The 22,679-nt window shown below is 34.0% G+C and overlaps 5 protein-coding genes across 5 annotated transcripts; 2 read left to right on the top strand and 3 right to left on the bottom strand.

Annotated features, from left to right (window-relative positions):
- Nucleotides 1-10,004: 10,004 nt before the first annotated feature.
- On the bottom strand, nucleotides 10,005-10,879 carry KVR01_002780 (uncharacterized protein). The gene has a single exon (XM_044794371.1). The coding sequence runs from the start codon at nucleotides 10,564-10,566 to the stop codon at nucleotides 10,012-10,014; it is 555 nt and encodes a 184-aa protein (XP_044647795.1). The 5' UTR covers nucleotides 10,567-10,879; the 3' UTR covers nucleotides 10,005-10,011.
- A 600-nt stretch (nucleotides 10,880-11,479) lies between these two features.
- Nucleotides 11,480-13,079, bottom strand: KVR01_002467 (uncharacterized protein; the record flags this gene model as incomplete). The annotated part of the gene is made up of 4 exons (XM_044783988.1): nucleotides 11,480-12,100; nucleotides 12,224-12,258; nucleotides 12,324-12,742; nucleotides 12,856-13,079. 4 exons carry the CDS (start codon nucleotides 13,077-13,079, stop codon nucleotides 11,480-11,482), a joined length of 1,299 nt encoding a protein of 432 aa, XP_044647482.1.
- A 380-nt stretch (nucleotides 13,080-13,459) lies between these two features.
- Nucleotides 13,460-14,908, bottom strand: KVR01_002310 (uncharacterized protein; the record flags this gene model as incomplete). Its single annotated transcript, XM_044792256.1, has 4 exons — nucleotides 13,460-13,763; nucleotides 13,815-14,113; nucleotides 14,483-14,602; nucleotides 14,672-14,908. 4 exons carry the CDS (start codon nucleotides 14,906-14,908, stop codon nucleotides 13,460-13,462), a joined length of 960 nt encoding a protein of 319 aa, XP_044647325.1.
- A 3,324-nt stretch (nucleotides 14,909-18,232) lies between these two features.
- On the top strand, nucleotides 18,233-19,231 carry KVR01_002331 (uncharacterized protein; the record flags this gene model as incomplete). The annotated part of the gene is made up of 1 exon (XM_044782907.1): nucleotides 18,233-19,231. The coding sequence occupies one exon, from the start codon at nucleotides 18,233-18,235 to the stop codon at nucleotides 19,229-19,231; it is 999 nt and encodes a 332-aa protein (XP_044647346.1).
- A 1,865-nt stretch (nucleotides 19,232-21,096) lies between these two features.
- Nucleotides 21,097-22,560, top strand: KVR01_002407 (uncharacterized protein; the record flags this gene model as incomplete). The annotated part of the gene is made up of 3 exons (XM_044788727.1): nucleotides 21,097-21,139; nucleotides 21,205-21,405; nucleotides 21,470-22,560. 3 exons carry the CDS (start codon nucleotides 21,097-21,099, stop codon nucleotides 22,558-22,560), a joined length of 1,335 nt encoding a protein of 444 aa, XP_044647422.1.
- Nucleotides 22,561-22,679: the final 119 nt, after the last annotated feature.

Here is a 22,679-nt window from a genome sequence, read left to right as displayed (position 1 = left end):
ATATAAAAATTAAAGACTTTTAATATTAAAAATTATATATTTTATTTAACTTATAAATATTATTATAATTATTATATAACTAATTATAAACTAGCTAGTTTTAATTATATATAAATTTTAATTAAGCTTATATTTAGTTTATACTTTTATAATTTTAACTATAAAGGCTATATTAATTAAAATAAATATAAAAAAGATTAATATATAATTTTAATAATTAAATAATATTTTACTATTTTAAACCTATTATAAAATTAATATAATAAATATAAGTTTATAAATAATTAAAGTTTAATATTAATAAATATTATTATAAATTAATAAATATTATTATAAATTAATAAATAATATTAAAAAATAAATATAAATATTTAACTTTATTTATCTTATTTTAATATTAAATTATATTTTAAAAAAATAATATAAAAATATATTACTAATAAAAAAATAAATTTTAAGTAACTATATTATAATATCCTCTACTTTAATATTTAAAACTTAAAACTTAATAACTTATATAACCTTTTAAATATTTTATTTATATAAGTTTAACTACCTTTATCTTTTTAATACTTTAAAAGCCTTTCTATTTAACTAAGTTTAGTATTTTATTATAATAATATATATAAAGTTATTTTTTCTTTAAATACTTTAAGTAAAATATACCTTACCCTCATTACTAACCTTTATTTTAACTACTTTAATTATTATACTTTATAAAGTATTATTATTAATTATTATTATTTAAATTATTACTATTTAAATTTATTATTTATACTTTATTATTTATTATATTTAAAAACTTTTTATAAAAATAAATATATTTATTAATATAAATTATTTTTAAACTTTATTATTATTATTATAGTGTTTAATTAAATATATCTATTTATATAACTTAGTTATTATATAATTTTTATAGTTAATATTATATTATAATTAAAGCCTTAATATTATTTTTAATAATAATTATAAGCTTTTATATTATTATTATTATTAATTTAAGCTATAATTAATATATAACTAAATATAAAGTGAATTAAAACTAGTATTACTTTATAATTATTATTATTATTTTAATTATAAATAAATATATTATAAGTATAAGCTTTACTTATATCTTCCTACTTTTAAAAGTTAAGTATAACCTTTATAATAAGCCTTTAAACTTTAAGTTTATTATCTACTAGCTATCTTATAATTTAACCTAATATTAAAATTAATTATTAGTATTAATATTAACTATAAGGTAGTTTACTATATTATTAAAATTATATTTAAAGTTATTAAACCTAGTTATTATATAGAATTAAATTTTATACCTTTATTATTACTTATTATAGCTACCTTATTTTCTATTATAGCTTAATAAGATTATAAATAACAGCAATATAAATAATTAAAGTTAAGTAATTAAGTATAATAAAGGATTAATAAAGTTTTATAAGTATTTTATTAGGATATTATATATTATTTATTAATATTAAATATATTTTAATTATAATATAAAACTTTATAATATTATAAGTAAAGTTATTAAAAGATAATTATTCTACTTAAATTCTTAAAGTTAACTTTTAATATAATATACTTTAGAGTAAGGGATATAACTATTATTTATAAATAGTTTATAAAGCTTTATAATAATTTAAATACTTTTAGTATTGTTAAGGAGGATAAATACTTTAAGATAGGCTAGTTTAAAGTTTATAAGCTAAGTTAGTATTTAAAGTAACTTAATAAAATATATTAAGTAGTTTATATATAAAATATATAATAGTAGTTAAAGTAAAGATATAAAAGATTAAAGTTAAAAATATAATTTATAATTTTAATAGTTTTAATATATATTATTATATAATAATAATTTAACTTCTTATTTAAACTTATTTTTTTTTATTAATAATTTTAATATTACTATATTTATTAATTATTTCCTTATTAATATTTTTATTAATAATTTTATTATTAACTTTATTAATAAATTTATTATTAATTATTTCTTATTATATTTTTATTTTTTATATTTTTATTTTTATTTTTATTTTTATTTTCTTTACTTTTATTTTCTTTACTTTTATTTTTTTACTATTATATTTATTACTTTTATTTTTTATTTTATATTTATTACTATTATATTTTTATAATTAAAACTATTATATATTTAAACTTTATAGATTATAATAAATAGTTAATTATTATTATTAAGTTTATTTAATATAAAATAATAAATTAATTACTAATAAATAAATAATTAATTAGGTTTAATATATTAAATAATAGGAATTAGGTGTTAATAAGGTTTTAAAAAAGCTTTAATAATATAGTAGTATAATAATAAAGTATAATAGAAAGGAAGTAATATTATTAGGGTGAGTAATAATTAAATATTAGCTTTATTTTAAATTTAAGTATAATATTTTTAATATTTATAATTAATTATTCTATTTATTTATAAACTTGTAGCCCTTTTAGTATTATAAAAGTTAGTAGTATTTATAAATAGCTATTTATATTTAATATAATAGTAATATATTAATATTACTTAATATTATAAGTAAGTTATAATTTATAGTTTAACTTTAAGTTTACTATCTATTATAACTTTAATATTTAAAGTTATTTAATATTATTATTTAGTTATATAATAATTAAATTTTAATAAAATAATTAATATTTTTTATTATTATAAATTATTATTATTTATATATATTATAAATTTAAAACTATAATAATTATATTAACTTATTTTTAAATAAAAGTTAGTAAATAAATATTTTTATTTTAAGATTAGTTTAATAGTGTTAAAAGAAGTATTAAATATTCTACTTATTTTTAGGATTAATAGTAGTATATAAAAGATTTAATTGTAAAGCTTTTAATTAAACTTTAATAATATTAAAAAAATAGTTTTTAATAATTTTATTAATTTAAATAATATTTATATTTATAAAAAATATTTAATATAATTTTATACTTTATTTATTATATAAATATTAGGTAACCCCTTAGATTACTTTATAGTTAATATATATACTATTTACTATATTTTATACACTTAAATAAAATAATATAATTATTTTAGTATTAAAAAAGTAATTAACTATAGTTAGTATTAATTTAATTATAGTTTTTTAATTATTATAAAGAGTTAAATAAAGATTTATAATTAGTAAATTTATTATATTTATAATTTAAATAGTAAAATAGTTATAAATATAAAGGATATATTTTTAATAAAATATAATATTTTTTATTATTATTATTAATAGGTTAGAATAATAAATAAAGGTAATAATATATAAGTAGTATAGTAATATATAAAGTATTAGTTATTATTTAATTTTATATAAAACTTTTTTTTTTATAAGGAAAACTTTTAAATAACTTTTAAGAAAAAGTTTTTACTTTTAATTAAAGGAGCCTAAAGTAGTATAAAGATTATAATTATTTAAAAGGTTTAAATAGCTTTTAATAAATATATATTATATATTTTATAATAAAGACTTTATATATAAACTTTAATAAATAACTTTATAATTTAAATAAATATAGATTATATTAGGTATATCCTTTTTAAGCTTTATTAAAAGTTATAGTAGGCCTTTAAACTAATAGATATTATTATATTAATATTAAGTAAGATACGTTCTAGCTAGGCTTAGGGCTTCTATTTATATAAAAATTAGCTATTTACTTCTAATTAATTTATATATATTAGAGATATATATTAATTAAATATATTATAATATAGTTAATAAGGGTTAAATATTATAGAATTTTAAAAATAACTTTATATAAAAGGACTTAAAGATCTTTAATATAGGGTTTATAATAATATAAACTAATAGGATATAATAATAGTAAGTAAAGTAAATATATAGAGAGTTAAATAAATTTACTCTTAAAGGTAGTAATAAAATAAAGTTTAAACTATTAATATTAATTAAATATTAAAGGATTTAATAATATTAATAAGTTATTAAAATAATTAGGTAATAAAATATAAGTATTAGTCTTAACTTAATAAATTTAGAAAATATTATTATTATAAACTATTATTTATTTTTATAGCTAATTATAATTATAAGAATATAAAGTTAAAGTTAAGAATAAATTTTAAATTTAAATAAAAAAGAGTTAAGATTTAAGTAATAGTGGAATTAAAATTAAAATAAAAAGAAAATTAAGGTTTAAATTAATAATAAAATTAAAGTTAAAATAAAAAAGAGTTAAATTCTAAGTTAATAGTAAAATTAAAGTTAAAATAAAAGAAAGTTAAGATTTAATTAATAAATTTAAAGTTTTAATTTAAGTTTAATAAAGTTAGCTTAATTTTAACTTAAAGTTTAAAGCTTTTAAATAGTATAAAATACTTATATTTATTTATTAAATAGCTATCCTTTATTTTTAAACTTAATAATAGCTACCTTTAAGCTTAATTTAAACTATATTAAAGGGTTATAATTTTAAATAATTATTATTACCTTAAATATAATATAATAAATAGTAGTTATTTATATATTATATCTTTTTACTTAAAGAGTAAGGTATAAAAGTTTATATAATATATTTAAAAGTAGCTATTAATAGTAAAGGAAATAAATTAGTAGCTTTATATTTGTAGTATATATAGGTACTTATTAAATAGGCTCCTTTAAGGTAAATATTTTATATTATTACTACTTTATATTAAACTATTAACTATAATATATTAGATATATCTTTATTATTTATAACTATTATAACTAATTTATTTATATAGAAGTTAACTTTATTTTAAAAATTATAACCTATATAATATTTATAACTATTATTTAAAGGACTATATAAATATTTAAATTATATTACTACTCTTATTTACTATTTACTAAATAATTACTTTATAAATCCTTATTAAAAAATAAACTTTTATTTAATATATTATATTTTAAAGCCTTTATTTTAAAATTATTTATTTATTTTTATTTAAAGCTTATTTTTTTATTTAAATTTTATTTACTTTTATTTTAACTTTATTTACTTTTATTTAAATATTATTTCCTTTTATTTAAATATTATTAAACTTATTTTAATTTAATTTTAACCTTTTAAATTATTTTTATTACCCTATTTAATAACCTTTACTTTAATTATTTATTTATTATAGAAAGCTAATAGACTTAAAAATATTAAATTAATAATAAAAGGAAAAGAGAAGAAGAGGTAATAAAGATGAAAGATATATTATAAGTTTTATAATTAAAATATTTAAAAATATTATTTAAAAGACTATTATAAAGAAGATTACTATTAATAATAAAAACTAGTTAAGTAACAAAAATTAACTTAAATATATTATTAAAAAGTACAATAAATATTAATAATTAATACTAATAAGTATATTACCTTAAAACTATATTTAGTATAATAGTAACCTATTTAAAAATATTAAAGTAATATTTCTTAATTAAAAATAAATAAGTAAGGCATTAAAATAATAAACTTATTATTAAACCTCTTTAAAAGTTATTAAATATTTAAATAATTTTATTAAAAGTATAAATATTATAAATATATTAAATTAAAAGGAAATATTATTAAATATATAAACTATTTATACTTAAATATTAAAAATAAATATTATAAAAGCTTTATAAAATTAACCCTTATATAAGAATTTATATTTAAATATTATACTTTAAAACTATATAGTATTAATATATAACTTTTACTTTAATTTTAGGATTATAAATAGTTTAATAAAATAATTTTTCCTTTAACTTAAAGTTAATTCTCTTTAAGTATAATAATATATTCCTCTCCTAATTAATTTTAAATTTAGTAAAAATAAGAATAATTCTTTTAGTAAAATAAAAGACTTTAATTAAAAGTAATATTATTTTATATTATATTATTTTTATAACTAAAATTATTTTACTATAATTATTAATAATAAAATTAAAATATAATATTATATTATAATATAATAACTATTATAAACAAGCTTTTAATAGTATTTAAACTAAATATACTAAATTTCTAACTATAATTAGTAGGCTATAGATTACCCTCTTATATAAAGGGCTTAAGTAAATTAATTCTAATTTATATAGGCTACTTATTTTAAAAATAGTATATTATATCTTTTATAAATATATAGGTAATATAACTAAAGTTAAAGAAAATACTTTCTTTATTACTTACTTTATAACTAATATTTTTAATAAAAGATTATAAACTTAAATAAAAAAGCTATATTATAATAGTAAAGCTATATAAAATATAGTTACTATATTTTAGAAGAGTTTAATAGTAATAATAAAAGGTATATTATACTATAAAAGCTCCTATTAATAGTAACCTTCTTAATATAAGTTTTATATAACTAAAAGTTTATAATAAAATAATATTTTAAAAGCTTTTATATATTATAAAATAAAATTAATTAAAAATATAATAAATATTTATACTTTATTATTAATATAATTAACTTAACTATTAAATAAATTAAATTTATTATTTATATACTAAAATTAATAATAAAAAGATTTAATAGTTATTTTAAATTAATAATTTAATTATAAATAATATACTTACTATAATTAAAAAGTTTTAAATAAATAAAGTATTAATATTTAAATTATAATTAACTTTAATAATAATATTATAAACCTATTTAATAATAATATAATAAAAAGTACTATTTTATTCTCTTATATATTAACTATAACTTATATTTTAATATATATTAAACTATTATTAAACCTTATAAAAACTAAAAGAAAAAAGTACTTTTATATTAAAAATAAATATATTTATATTATAATACTAAATAACTATCTTAAAATAAATAATAAGTTATTTTTTATAATACTATTAAATTATATTAAGAAATATTATATTTATAATAAATATTTTAAAAAAGATTTTAAAATAAAAATTATAATAAAAGTTTAATAAAATTAATAAAAATAAATATATAAACTATATTTTTAACTACTTTAAAGGTTAGTTTATAAATATAATAAGTAATTATACTAATCTTTTATAAAAATATAACTTTAACTATATAATAGAACTATTTATATACTTTTACTATTATTATTAAATTTAAATTTAAATATAATCTTATTATTTATTATAGCTTATAATATATTATATTACTACTTTATTATTAATATTATAATTATAACTTTCTTTTAAATTTTATTAAAAATAATATAAAATTCTTTATAAATTTTATAATTATTATAAAGCTATTAAAAGTCTTTAAAAACTAAATAATACTTTAATTAAAATATAAAGTTTAAATAAATTAATTTATTAAAGCCCTTAATAATATAATAATTATTTAAAATCTTTATAACTTTATAAAAAAGGTTATATAGTCTACTATATTTATTAAAAGAAGCTTTTAATTAAAAATTATTAAAATATTCTTAAGGTATTTTATATAAAAGGTTATAAATTTTATAAGGTAAAAGCTTAATAAAATTTTAAAAACTATAAAAACTTTTAAAAATATAAATTAATTATTTTAAAGTAAATATTTTTAAGGATAATAAAGTTTATATTAAATATAAATATTAACTTATTTTTAAATTTTATAAACTCTTTTTATAAATTTAAAAACTACTATTTTTAATAAAATATTATATATATTTTATATAATAAACTATATTATTTTAAAATATTTTAAATATAATTTTAATAATTTTAATTTATAAATTAAATTAAACTTTTTTATAATTAATATAATAAAAGTATTAATTTATATAAGCTATATAAAATAGACTTTTATTTTATTAAGAGTAACTACTTTATATTATATAGTATATTATTAATAAAAGTATTTATATTATTATTAAAAGGGTTAAATTACTTTATTTTAACCTTTATTAATTAAATAAAAGTTTATATAAAATTAAATATTTAATTTTAAACTAAGAAAGCCTTTATTATTACTATAAGTATATTACTTATTTTATCTTATTATTATTATTAAAAGTTACTAAATATAATTATATTTATAAACTTTATAAAATATAAAAATAAATACTTTCTAATTAAAACTTAATTTTTATATTAAACTATTTTATTTAATAAACTCTTTTAATAATAATATATAAAATATATTATTTAATATTAAATAAATAAATAAAATTATGAGTTTTATTATTTATTATTTTAATTTTAACTTTTATAATTTTTTATAAATTCCTTTTAAAAACCTTTTAAAAATTAATAAAATAATAAATATAAAATAATTTAATTAATTTAATATATAGCTATTAAATATAATTATATTTAATTTATTTTATTATAATATTAAAATTTTTAATTTATTATATAATAAACTATTTAATAATAAAATAAATTAATTATATTTATTTATAATATATATTTTAATAATATTAAATTTATTATAAATACATTTTAGAAATATTTAAATAAAAATATAATATTTAAATAGTTAAATATTATATTTATAAATTAAAGTTTTTAATAAAATATAAAATAATATATTATAATATAAATATCTATTTTAAAAAAGATAGGTTAAATAAGGCTATTAATATTACTTTTTTATTTATATTATTTATATTATAATTATTTTAAAACTATAGCCTTATTTTAAATAAACTATTTAAAAGTTAATATTATTTTAAAGTTATTTTAAAATATTTATATTTTAGTTAATAATAAAAGCTTTTAATATAACCTATAAATATAAGTATTATTTTTATAAATATTTAAGTAATTTTAAAGTTATTTAAATATAAATATTTATAAAATATATATAAAAATTAATAAAAAATAAAAAATATATTAAATTTTATTATTTTAAATATAATTAAATTATATAAATATAAAGGTAATAAAATACTTATTAAATTAATAATACTTATAAAATAATAAACTAATATTAAAATTAAAAAGTTAAAGTATTCTATTATATAATAATTATTAAGGTTAATATACTTAAAGTAAAAATAAAGTAGATTATTAACTATATAATAATATATAAAACTATAAAAGTTAAAACTATTAAATATAATAATAATTAAAAAGAAAAAATATTAATATTTATTTTATAAAGTTAAATTTAATAATAAAATTAACTTTATTAAATATAAAAAAGTATTTTATATTATTTTATAACTAATTTAAACTATATTATAAAATTTAAAAATTAATTTTTAAAAATATTATTATTTTATATATAATTATAAAATAAATTATAAAACTATTAAAAAAGTATATTAAAGGTAAACTTTATAAAAATTAAATTATTTAATTTAATATTATTATTAATAATAATATTAATATAAAGTTATTAACTTTTATTAATATTAAAATTAAAAAGTTACTTAATTATATAAAGAGTATAATTTTAATAAAATAATACCTTTTAATTTAAAAAAGTATATTATATATATTATATTTAATAAATAGAAATTTAAGTAAAACTATTATAATACCTTTAATTATAAAAAAAAAAAAAAGTATTAATAAAATTAACTTAAATTTAAAATAAATATACTTTTAAATTTAATAAGTATTATAAATAAAGAGTTTTAATAAATATTAATATTAAACTTATAATATTTAAAGAAAAGAAAAGAAAGTTATTAAATAAAAAATTTTATAATTATTAAAATAATATTAATATTAATAAAATTTAAAATAATAATAATAAGAACTATATAAATAAAGATAAGGGTAATAAGAATTATAAAGAGTAAAATAATAATAAAACCTTTCCTATTAGAGATAAAAAAGATTTATATATAATACCTTTTTAAAGATAATTAAATATTTTCTCTTAAAGCTATATTTTAATAATTATAAAATAACCTTTTTCCCTATTAGAAATAATAAAGTACTATTTTAGGTAAAACCTCCTTTAAAAATAGGAAAATATTAGCCCTTAAAGCTATATTTTAATACTTATAGAATAACTTTTTCCCCTATTAGAAATAGTAAAGTACTGTTTAAGGTAAAAGGTCTTATAAAAACGGGAAAAAATTAGCTCCTAAAGCTGGACTGCGTGACGTAGCGGTCGTAGCCGAGCCGCAGCATCAGCCTGTGGCACGCCTCGGCGTAGTGGTCCGGCCCGAAGCCGGGCTTCGTGACGCGCCCCGAGAAGCCGAAGTTGGGGAGCGACGGCACGACGACGTGGAACGAGGGCTGGGCGGCGTCCTCGGGGCCCGTCAGGTACGGCAGCAGCTTGACGGCCTCGAAGAAGCTGCCCGGCCACCCGTGCGCGAAGAGCAGCGGGATGCTGTCCGCGCGGGCGGACCGGTGGTGCACAAAGTGCATGTCGAGCGGGTCGAAGCCGTCCACCGTTATCGTGGTCGTGTACTGCGACAGCTGCGCGTTGAGCTGGGCCTCCGCGGCGCGCCAGTCGAAGCCAGACTGCCAGCGGGCCGCGAGCCGCTTGATGTCCTTGAGGGGTGCGCCGTAGGACCACGAGTCCGACATGTCGACGTCCTGCGGGAACGTGGCCAGGGACAGCTTGGTCTTGAGCTTCTCGAGCTCCGCGTCCGGGACGGCGATCTTGAACGGCTTGATGGTTGCCATGGTGTCTGATGGCGCAATGGTTATTTGGTTTGAGGTGACGGTTCTTATTCTTCGGTTAAGGCTGTTGGAGATCTCTAGACTTGCAAATCTCGAAAGGTGGACACTCGGGAGATCCTCTTTAATACGTATATATGCCCGAGTGCGAAGACGAGCGGATCGTCGAAGAGCCACAGCTTGTTACGTCGATGCTCGCGAGATTACAAATGAACTGCAGTCACTCTGAGAACGTGGACTTCAGGGCGGGGGATGATCTGGTGTTCTTGAAAGGCGTCACGCTGATCACTGCCAGTGATGCTCCGAGGGTGAGAACGACCCGTAACTATGAAAGATGTACGTCTCACGCATCACGTCACTGAGGCCATCAAGTCACCTTAGGGCGTGCCAAGCCCATTCAATCAGACCTCGGGAGCTGCAGTGCGTCAGTAAGCAACTTGCCTCGGGTCTTTTCCCCGCCCTCGGAACCATGAAACCTGGGGCGGCACCTACCTAGATGCTGGGCACGGAACGCCGTTCATTGGCTTCTAGTACTAGTATGTGCGGTGCTGGTTCCCGAGCGCCCTAATAATGTGGTTTCGCTTCTATTCCGTATACGTCCGAGGACATACATGGCGCCTTCATACGGTGGTAAGCACTCAAGACCCAGCGCTTGGAAAGAATACGATGCCGATAACAATAGTTATAATACGATAGGTGGTACGCAACTATAAAACTGGTTTCGCTTCTATTCCGCATACGTCCGAAGACATGCGTGGCAACTTCATACCTAAGTACGATGGTAAACGCTCAAGAATCAGCGTTTAAGATAAACACAATGCTGATGACCGTGCAGAGCAAATACAATACGTGGGCACGTAGGCTCAGCCTTGTGCCGCATGTTCTGTAACAACAGGTCCACAGACACGCTTTGCGAACGCTAGCGCCTGTACTTGGGGTCAGTAAATGAGTGGAAAAGAAGCAACTTAAAAGGGGTTTCACCAACCTTTGGCGTGGCAACGCGATCTCGCTGTTCCAAAAACCAAGACACCGCCTCCGCCATAAAGGGCGGGGTGATTTCCAGCCTCTCGAACCGGATCCGAACCTCCTCGCTCCAGTCCATGACCGTCTTCTGGCGCACGGTCTCGTCCCACGACCGCTCGGTGTCCTCTGTGATGCCGATCTCACTCGTCCCCAGCAGCGTGAGCGAGGCCCGTCTCGAGGCCGGGCTGTAGCTGTAGCGAAACACGCACGCGTGCCGGTCGTCGTCCCCGTTCCACATCTCCAGCGTGCGCAGCCTCGGCATCCTCCTCACGGCCATGCTCGTCGCCTCCAGCAGCTGGTTCACCTCTTTTGCATTCTCATGCGGGCGGCGGAGGAGCGAGGACGTCAGTGCCAGCGTCTCTAGTTTCTCCCAGACCCATTCGCTCGTGTTGGTGGGCCTCGCGTTCGGGGGTTGTGGCCAGAAGGGCTGGAAAAAGTGGCTCGCTTCGACGACGAAGGACGCTGCGAGGTGTCGCAGCTGTCGACTGACCCCGGCCAGACCCAGTCCTAGTGCGCACTGATCGGCAATATGGCGATGAAGCAAGCGTATATATGGCGAAGAAATTTGGTGGGGGTGAGGTTGTAAGATGATTGGGGAGAATGGGCTGCCGATATCCTCAAACAGCGTTAGTTCGGATACGGAGACTGGCAGGCTCCCTAGAAGATCTATGTAGACTGTAGGCGCAGAATTCGGTTAGACTTTCTGTCCATAGGCGTCATGCTCAAGTACATCAACTCACGTTCAGAGGGCAGGGTCAAGTCTCGTCCATAATATATTTGACGCTCCTTACTTCGATTCTCGGAATCGAGGACTCGCAGCGCAGGCAAGCTTCGCAGGAGATAGTGCAAGCTTCGCCGGCGCCTTCGAAAGATGTCGAAAACGCCTGGATGGAACACCAGACGGTTGACCGCGTGGACTGGTGGTGTCCTGGAATCCGATAATTGGGGCTTGTAAATGAACCTCTGCGGCAGGTCGGCCAACCTCATTTGGTTCGCGCCGAGGACCGAGATCTTCAATGTCATTTTCCCTGGATTCTTGCTGTTGAAGATGTCCCACCATGTATCCAGGGTTTCAAAAAGGGTTGTGATCATATAAACGTAGATATCGGCCCACGGGGCCCAGCTACCACGATATGTGTACCCAAATGGAACCTTTACCCTGCGACACACAAGTCAGCATTCAACATTGAAGTTCGTTCCCTGCAGCATGGTCTCGTAGGGTCGCCTCAATAATTCGTCAAATGCGACAGCCCATTTATTGGAATCTCTCACCTGATGCGCTTGACCAGTCTCCTTCTTCCACCGACGACATAGTCTTTGAATTCTGGGAAATCCAGCCACGTCAAAGTAAGCTTGCTGAAGTGCTTCACCTCGAAGTGTTCTTGCCAGTACCGGCAAACAGTTGCGTAGTTGCATGTCGGTCTCCTTTCGTTGAGACAGCTGCAGTACAAGTCATTTAGAATGTGATCAACGATTTCGTTTGGGAAGCGTTTCATAGTTGCTCTTGGAGTGCGGTGTCCGCAACAATTTCCGCGGTGTTGGCAGTCTCGGGTTGATGTTTCGCCTATGTTTTTAACGGGGAACTATCTGGAGTGTCAGATTCTGGGGGCAGATATTAAACTAATAATTATTTACCTGGGCAAGTTTTGTGATCACTAGTTAATTGGTCTCAGTTTGGTGTCTAGCGCCGTCAACGACGCCAGTCACTTTAGCCGAACTCGAGATGACTCTTCATGTCACTAAGCAGGCACCATTTCTTTTGACTAGGAGAACAATAGTGAACACTAAGGGGACCACCATGGATGACGCACCCACGAAGCCGGGTAACCCGCGAGAGACTTGAAGTGGATGCTTCTATACCTGGGTACGATGATGTCTAATAGCCGACAAGAGGGTGGTCGTCGAGCACCTGAGGCAGTTTGACGTGTATGAGGTCGGTCCAGTCCTCAGACAATACTTCATTTGTGTTTAGGTTCAGGGCCCAGTCCATATCAGCCCGGAGGCTAGACGCCCAGGTTCCCGCCCCAGGCACCCCCCCGGAACGCGTACGAGACGTGGCCCTCCCGCCGGTCCCGTCGACGGCGTGCCTTCCAATGAACCTCGCGATGGTACTCGCGCTGGCGCTGAGCGAGAAAGCACCCATGCACTCCTCCTTGATGGCGCCGTCGCCGCCGTGCGGGCTAGGCACGAGCCGTGTCGTCCACGGCGCGGTCGGGTCCTTTCCAGTCCACACACTCTCCTGCGCGATCCGGTCGTCAGCGTGCGTCTCCGCCGCTGTCTCGTATAGTCTGACGTCCAGGCCGTCTAAAACGTGTTCTTTGAGGTAATCAAGGTAGGGCAACCCCGTGACGTTGGTGACCAGATAACTCATCAGCATTGTTCCGTAGTTCGAGTAGACCACGTCTGTCCCAGGGGTGAAGTCCAGCGGCTGCGCCACCTGATACTCGATTATGTCTCGCAGTGTTGCGGGGCGTGTGCCGTTGAAAAGCGTCAGCGCCACGTGGCGGAATTCGAACGCCACATCCTTTGTCTTATCCCAGTCGTAGCCAGCGCTGTGGTTGAGGAGGTGTCCGACAGTAATGGTGTTGGCGCGGGCGTCCGTTGGATGATATCCCAACATGGGATATACCAGGGTTGACGTTTCGAGCTTTCCGGCTTCCAGAAGAGTGGTCATGGCAGCGAATGTGAACATCTTGGTGACGCTCGCGAGGAGGAAAACATCGTCCGGCTCCACGACAGCCCTGTTGCTCTCGGCCCAGGTGTAGCTGCGTTCAGCGATCGTCGAGCCGTTCTGGGCAATGCCGACCTGGGCCTGGCGTACACCCGTCTTCTGCATCCATGTGCGCATCACCTCATCGAGGGCTGTGGACGTGGCCTCGTTGTCCTTGAAGCCGTCCACGGAGCCGGTTGCCGCCCACCTGCGTGCCTCGGGGATGGTTTGCTCGGCAAAAATGACCGCAAACCGTGCATCATCTCCTGAGCCACCGCCATGAAGATCAATGGGATACAGGCCTTGTTCCTCTTGAGAATTGATTTCGACGGACAAGTCATTTGCGGTCAGACCATCCTTGGCCACCCACTTACCAACTTCAGTGTCGACAAACTGAGGAGTGATGATGTGATCCTCAGATACAAACAGATGGGACGGGCGCCAAAACCGCTTGGAAATTTCACCTTCGAAGATCCTTGAATAGTCGAATACGGAACTTGGCGTCGTGTAGAATATTGAGGACTGCTGTCTCCCAATATTCTCCGAGTCGTGGGCCAGGATACAATATCGGCGGTTCGAGGGAGTCCCGTACATACTGAAGCCCTTGACGATCATGTAGTTGTCGTTTTCGGCGGCGTCGTACTCGGAGGGCCTGGTCAAGTTACACTTTTGAATCCACTTTATGGCACCCAAGTCCTCCATAACACCAGCAAAGACAGCACCGCCGACTGGTCCAGTCACGGCGATATGAGTCGAGGTGTAGCCCTTGGTTGCCCAGGATTCAGCCCAGGAATTGTATGTTGCTTCGTCAGCATCGTGGATTGTTTCGAATGGGCGCCCATCTGTCTGCAGCCATATGGCCGCGTAGTAGACTTCCGAAGGTTCACCGTAAGCACTGAGTGAGGTCATTCGGTAGCCATCAGCCGAAAGCGACTTGACCTTTGCGCCGTGGGCAGTGCCGTTGAGATTATGATATGTGTAAACAATAGGGGCAGTCTGGTTTGCGCCTCGACGATCGGTGGGAGCTGAGACCGAGGCTGAGCAAAGCCACAGAAAAGAGGCCAGGGAGGCAACCAGTAGGAAAGCATTGGTAGGCATCTTGTCCAGTGATAGAGGGTTCACGGCCGGCGTGGCGACTGGAAATGCTGCTGATGATGATGCTGTCGTCAGTGTTGTTTTGATGAGATGCTATGGCTTCTCGTTGAATGGAGTCATGACAACAACGTGGGAGGTTCTTTCCTCACCATTTCGCCTAGGGGAAGGCATAGCATTTCGCAGTAGGGACTTCCGCAAATTCTTCGAGTAATGGATTGTCCCTAAAATGGAAGGAACCACAGTCTTTCCATTCAAACGAGGCCCCAGTATCGAGCGTCTTTCCTTCCAAGGTTGGTGAGAGGCATGAATACCTAGCTACATACCTGGGTAGGTAGGTAGGCATACTAGTAGTGCACCATGCTCGTAAGCACCTTCGATTTGACCCAAAGCATGAGAGGGTGGCGAGCTGAAGGCCCAGACAATCCGTCACTTCCACCAGTGTATGTGACATGACGTTCACAAGACGCTTATAGTGGAACACAACAGCTTCTCAATTGACCTTCATCAGCGATGGGAACTTTGAAAAGCCCTGCAAAGGACAGGCGAGTTGTGGGCCGACTTCAGGATGTTCAAGACTGGGTGGGCCAACACTGCAGAGCCGGCTGCCTGTTCCTCGACCTGTCTCCATCCCCCATCCCACCCCGAGTGGAGAGAGGAGGCCTCCGGAATGTCCCAGGTCCCTTCTAAACCCAAGCACTCTACACTCATATTTTTTTCAACCATCAGAAATTCATGACAATATCAAACTTCTTCTCAGCCATCAAAATCAGCCCCAGCTACACATAATGCCATCCAAGCCTCGCAACACAGCAGCAGAACCTGACGAAGCTGTCCAACCTTCAAGCATACAGGGTCTCCCACCACCAAGTACAAATAGCATACACAAGGAAGTAAAGATATGCTGGACAAAGATGATTAAGACTCTCGAAAATTTCCTCCAACAAGAGCCCGAGGGGCCTCGCCGCGAGAACATTCTCGCATGCTTTTACTTTGCGTAAGAGCATGGCTTCCTAGAGGATCCATACTGCCTGTGGGCCGTTGATGGTGTTGCGAGATACATACTCGTAAAGGAATTCATTAAGACTACGAGTCAGAACTGGGTTCAAACGGAGCATTCTTTTGCCTGTCTAGGATATCTACCGTCCTCCTTCCAATTTAGCTCGATGCTGACCTCAGGCTCTTCCAGGTCGGTGGCCATAGGTGGCTGTATAATCATCCTTGTCATCCCCTCTGTTGAAATATTGCCTTTGTGAAAACCATGGTTTCTTGATTCATCGGCCACGCACGGTCGCTTCGGGTTTCCCGCCCTCAGTGTATTTTGGCGCCGGTTCTGGCTCTCGGATCTCGACCCGCCATCACATCTCTGGCTCTAGCATCGTATATGCGGCTGAAGGTCTTTGCTGAGGCACTAAAATCACGGTACGGTTGTCCCGAACGCGAATTGGCTGCTTAGTTGTGCTTTAAATCCTCAATTAGCGTCGGACTCAATATTCCAATGTTCCGGGGAATGTTAGGCAGTAGTGCTGGGTCTCGGATGATGGGGGTGATCTAGTACGGTCTCTTTCTGTCACACTCTCAAGTCGGACTCTCAAGTCGGTTAAGAATGGTGGAGCAAGTACCTAAGTATATAAACCTGACACTTCGCGTTGCCTCCCATACGGGATCGCTTCGAGCTCCAATCTGGTAGACATTCTTTTTGGAGTTGAGCATACACTCTTTCTGCTCAATCTCAGCCGCTCACTTCCAGTCACTCACTTCCTTCCATTCTGCGCGCAGGCAGCCATTGTCTCAGGAGAATATGAGAACGATTACAAAGACTATTCTGTTTGCCTTGCTGTCAGGCTCCACCCTCGCCGGTGTCATCAATGTGGCTAGCCATGACTCTCGTGCCGCCAACATTTGCGGTCAAAAGGGATACGACAGCGGCGCTGACATGAACTACCATACCGTGCGTTAGTGGGTACTAGAGATAGTTACTATAACCATCCTTTAAATAGGAAATCCCTTTTTTATAAGACTAACTTTAAGTATACTTAGAGAGGAGAGAATATTGACTTTTAAGTAGTTAATTAGTATCTTAATATACTTCTAATAAAAAGAAACTTAGAGAGGAAAGGTAGCTATAGAGAGAAGAGATGGACTTATAGAAGGACTTATAGAAGGGAAAAGGGTTATAGAGATCTTCCCCTTCCCCTTCCCCTTCCTTCCTTCCTTCCTTCCTTCCTTTAACTTCAACTAAGTCCTCTACCTTTCTTCTTTAAATTAATCACCTAAGCAGTTAAAATTAACTATATCTAGAGATTTAGAAGTAGCTTAAGGGCTATTAGAAGTAGGCTAATAGAAGCTAAGAACTTAAAAAATATCTAGTAAGAAGGGGAAGGGAGGGAATCTCTCTTAGCCAGTTAGTGTACCTAAATAGGAGACTAACTATAGGGGAATAAAGAGAGAGTTACTTAAAAGGAAGGAGCCTTCCTAATAAGTCTATTTTCACTCTTATAACTACTTTTTCTTTATAATTATTTTTAACCTTTAAAAACTAATATTAACCTTTAAAATAACCTTATAATTACTAAGAATTTATTTAGGTATAACTATATATACCATCTTAACTATTATAATAAAAGGAATATTATAGTGATAACCTTAAAGGGAGAGAAATAGTGTAACAATTTAAAGGTAGTAAGAGGAATATAGGTGGTTGTAGTGACTATCTCTAGTACCTATTAACGCACGGTATGGTACGACTACGATGACAGTGGCAAGTTTTCCACCCTATCTGAATGCTCAAAGCGCTGCCTTGCCAGCCCTCAGTGTCAGAGTTTCGGGTATGGTGTGAAAGAGTGTATGCTATTCAGCGTTACCCTTACAAATATCTTTGCTGCCGATGCAAGCAGCGGGGATACGTACTATGACCGCGCTTGCACGACTCCCGGATCGCAGCCAAAGCCGGCTCAGCCGTCGTCGTCCAGCACGGCTACCAAGGCATTTTCGACCACTCCCAAGGAACAGGTTGCGTCACCGACATCTTCACCTTCGAGTGTCAAAGCTGCAACGCCCTCCGCTGCGGCCACCGTCTCACTCGCCCCGAGCAGTCCGACTACTTCTACCGCCCAAGTGAACGCCGGAAGCACCACCACACCAAGTAGTAGTGGCTCAAGCGGCAGCACATCCACAAGCGCAGCGCCAGGGTCCACAGTCTCCTACTACCCCGGTTGCAAGGCCGGCGATTTCAAGCTGACCTACGACTTCACCTCCCTGTCTTGGTTCAACTCCACCAACAACCTCAACTGCGCCGTCAACGGCAAGCCCAACTACGACCCAAACGGCAAAGTCTGCGTCGACACCGCCACCAACACCCTCTGCGACCCGACCAAGGCTGGCGCCTCATCCACATGCAAATGCCAGGCATATTGCGACCCCAATGCGCCCTCCGCAGCCTTCCAGCCCCCGGGATACGGCCCACCCGACACCATCTCCATCTCCATCGCCGACTTCGCCTACCCGACGTGCACCGAGTCCAACCCACAGACGCCCAAGACCGGGATCGGCGCCCTGGGCAACGCGGAGGTGGGCAACGGCGACGTCAACTGTGGGCCGAAGCACAACTACCTTAACTTCTTTGGCGACAGCAACCCGGGCACCGAGCAAGGCCGCATCCTGTTCATCCCCGGCGCTGCTTGCCAGGGACACCTGGCGCTGTATGAGGCCACGTTCCCGCTGGGGTGTACGAGGGATGCGGCTGGGAATGCTTCGTGCGTGCCTAAGACTCTGCCTGTCACGGTGTCGCTCACGAGGTTCAGTACTGGCCAGTGCAACAGTTGCGCGGGGTCTTTGATACAGTGAGGTTGAGGGAGATTGTGTACTTGTCTGACAGCATAATGCCCATCAGTACTTAATAAAATAGATACAACCAAAATTCAATATCGAGGAACTGCTCGTTATCACAATTTCAAGGGCTGTGAGCGTGTCTTGGATGTCTTTGCTGATAGGTAAGCCCCTGCGGGAAAATGCACCCAGAACTAGCCGTTTAAACGGGCTTAAAGTTCCTTTATACCACTCGTCATATAATCAGTGGTATAAAAATAACTAATAATGGTATGAATTCTATGTTTCGAAAGCTGAAAAATTAGCATGCTATAGTAACATACTCCGCTATAGCGAAATACCCTCCCACCAACAGCGAAACAACCCTTCTCTATCACAGCCGCGTTAGCCGACCACATCCAAATGACCACTGCGGCGAAAAGGACTAACACAAATAGTCACCATGAAATAGTTTCATAATACCTTATAAATATTTGGCTATCAATGATATTACCGTTGAAAATCCTGGCGACGCCTAGGCTATCAGCGCAGAAGACCTATTGCGGATGCAGATACACTGATCAGGTTGATCGGGCACTACGGAGCAAAGTATACCAAAATCGAGAAAGCCTGTGGAAAAGACTTTCCAAACCGGAATCCGCGGGACCAAATACAAATCAAAGATAAGGCGCGGAATTTGAAGATCTAGATGCTGAAGTGAGTAACATGAGAGCTGCTCCCCATTGTGATAGGCGGCTGAGATACGGGCACTCTCTAATATTCTCTGGCACAGCAACGATATGACCCTGAGTCCTGGAGGTATTGAATAGAATGTTGTTCTTCAACGAAAAAGGGAATAGCAATAACAAGCAGGCTAGCGGCCTTATTTTCTCCATCTCCTTTATATGTTCAAGCAAGCTAATTACCAGTTTAGCTGTGAACGTCTCTTCCAACTTGAGCGAGATGCTCAAGGTAGAGGCTCGAAATATATATAATATCCTATACATTCCATGCTTCCTCTTTATGAACTACATCCTTTTGAATATAAATAAAAGAAAAAACAATGAGACATCCGGCTAGGTGCAACTCTGGCTACGAGGCTGCCAGTGCGGCGCGGCAGACATGGCTAATCACAAAAGAGGAAGCAAAGACCGCATCACAGGTATCACAACGGGAAACGGTCACCTCAAATTTCCAACATTTTCCTCCCAGCGTGAAATTACGAGAGACAAGTGCTGTATCATTTGGCGTTGTGGCAGAGTGTCCATGCAACCAAGCAACATTTGAAGTCGCATTCACGGACGGCTGCGCATGGCCTGGGAGTTAAGCAAAGTCCCCGCCCATGTACGGACGTTAATAATGGAAGATTAGCCGCAGCGGCAAGCAAAGATTCCGGCTTGAGCTGCCGAAGAGTGCGGCGATGCACATCGCTACTCGGAGCCGAAATTCGAGGGCCGACATACCGCCAAAGGATTCATCTGCAAAAGTTTTGAAAGTGCTCACTTTGTACAACGGGTCGAAATGGCGCAAACACATGCTGCACAGCCAGGTCCACTTTGGCTGCCGTCTGCTCGGCGCTCCGCTGCATCTCCGAGGCGCCTCCCTGCTCCGAAGCCCGGCAGAGCATTAACCCTGGAGCGCCGCCTTTTCTCCGTGGGGAATCGAGCGGGCACCCGATGTGGGGATCATCGGGTAGCGGAGCGGCAGCGGGAAGGACAATTGACTTTGCGGCGTCGGCGTCGTCATCGTGAGGGGCCAAAAGAATCGCCGACGTTTTGGCAGACTTCATATTCATTAAGACCTGACAAGAACCCCAGGTCGCGATCGCCTTCCTCGTCCAGATCTACCTTGAGCTGCAGTCTTCTCAATCTCAATTCCTACCGAGCAGCACGAAATACTTCACAATGGGTGCCAGTAGGGACCTACATATCGCCATCATCGGCGCCGGTAAGCCCCAGTTCAGAAGCGGCCCGCCTCCTTACTGTACTCACGGGTTCCTGACAGCCCCGTAGGCATGGGCGGCCTGGCAACAGCGCTTGCGTTGGCCAAGGAGGGATTTACGCACATCGATGTCTACGAAACGGCCTCGGATCTCGGATTTGTAGGGGCAGGTATCCAATTAGCCCCCAACATGGCCAGGATACTGGACAGGCTCGGTGTTTGGGATCCCATAGCAAAGGATGCCACCCCTTTGAAGGGCGCGAGCATTCGAAGTGAGCAACATGCACCCTTTGACCACACCAAACATGGAACTGCAGTGACTCATTACTCGATCAGAGGGGCCTACAAACGAAGAGCTTGCGTTCTCCGACATGCTGTGGATCGGGGAGTCGTACAATTACAAACACTCGGTCGGCCACCGAGCATCTCTGGCCGGTGAATTATACGAAGGGTGCAAGAAAGAGTCGGCAATCAATTTCCACTTCGCCTCACCAATCACCGAGTTCAAGTCCTTCTCCCCAAAACCCACATTTACCGTATCGCCAAGGGGAGACGGCGGCGAGCCCTACACGGCCAGCTGCGACGTCCTCTTCGGCGCAGACGGCGTCAAGTCACGGACCCGAGTGGCGATCCTCCAGGAGCTGGGCGTGGACGCCAAGGTCGTCGACTCGGGCCAGGCCGCGTACAGGATCATGCTGCACAGGAAGGACATGGAGAAGGACCCGGAGCTGCTGGCGCTCATCGACGCGGACCAGACCACGCGGTGGATCGGCGAGAGGAAGCACATCATCGCCTACCCCGTGTCGTCCAAGACCATCTACAACATCTCCACCGCGCACCCGGACAGCAACTTCGCCGCCGCGCCGGACGAGACGTACACGACGCTGGGCAGCAAGGCGTCGATGCTTTCCGTCTACGCCGACTTTGCCCCCGTGGTCCAGAAGATGCTCAATATGGTCCCCGAGGGCGAGGTCTGCGAGTGGAAGCTCCGCGTCCACCAGCCGCTGCCGACGTGGGTGCACGGCACCACGGCGCTGGTCGGGGACGCCTGCCACCCGACGCTGCCCCACCTGAACCAGGGCGCCGCGCAGGCGATAGAAGACGCGGCCGTGATCGCCGCCGCGCTCTCGAGAGCCCCGGACTCTGGCCCGGAGGGCATAAACAAGGCCCTCAGGGTGTACGAGAAGCTTAGGAAGGAGAGGGCTGAGGCCTTGGTCGCCATGGCTGCTGCCAACGGCAAGGAGATGCAGCTGGGGGACGGTGCTGCCGCTGCTGAGAGGGATGCTGCCTTCAAGGCTTTCAGGGAGAGCGGCCAGGGCAAAGTCCCCGACAAGTCGGCGGATAAGGGGGTCTTGAGTTTTATATACGAGTGGGATGCATCCAAGGAGACGGCTAATCAGTTCGATAGCATTTACTCGGCTCTGTAGAACTTTTCAAGCTACATGCCAAACGTACCATCCTCTAGAGCTTGTTTACACATCCAGAAGCATCATTGATGTTTCATTTCAGGCTGGTTGTACACCGATAAAGATGACGACCCGAGACT

Source organism: Diaporthe batatas (genome assembly GCF_019321695.1).
Source record: "Diaporthe batatas strain CRI 302-4 chromosome Unknown Contig00003, whole genome shotgun sequence".
NCBI lineage: Eukaryota > Fungi > Ascomycota > Sordariomycetes > Diaporthales > Diaporthaceae > Diaporthe > Diaporthe batatas.
This window is presented reverse-complemented; position numbering and strand designations above follow the sequence as displayed.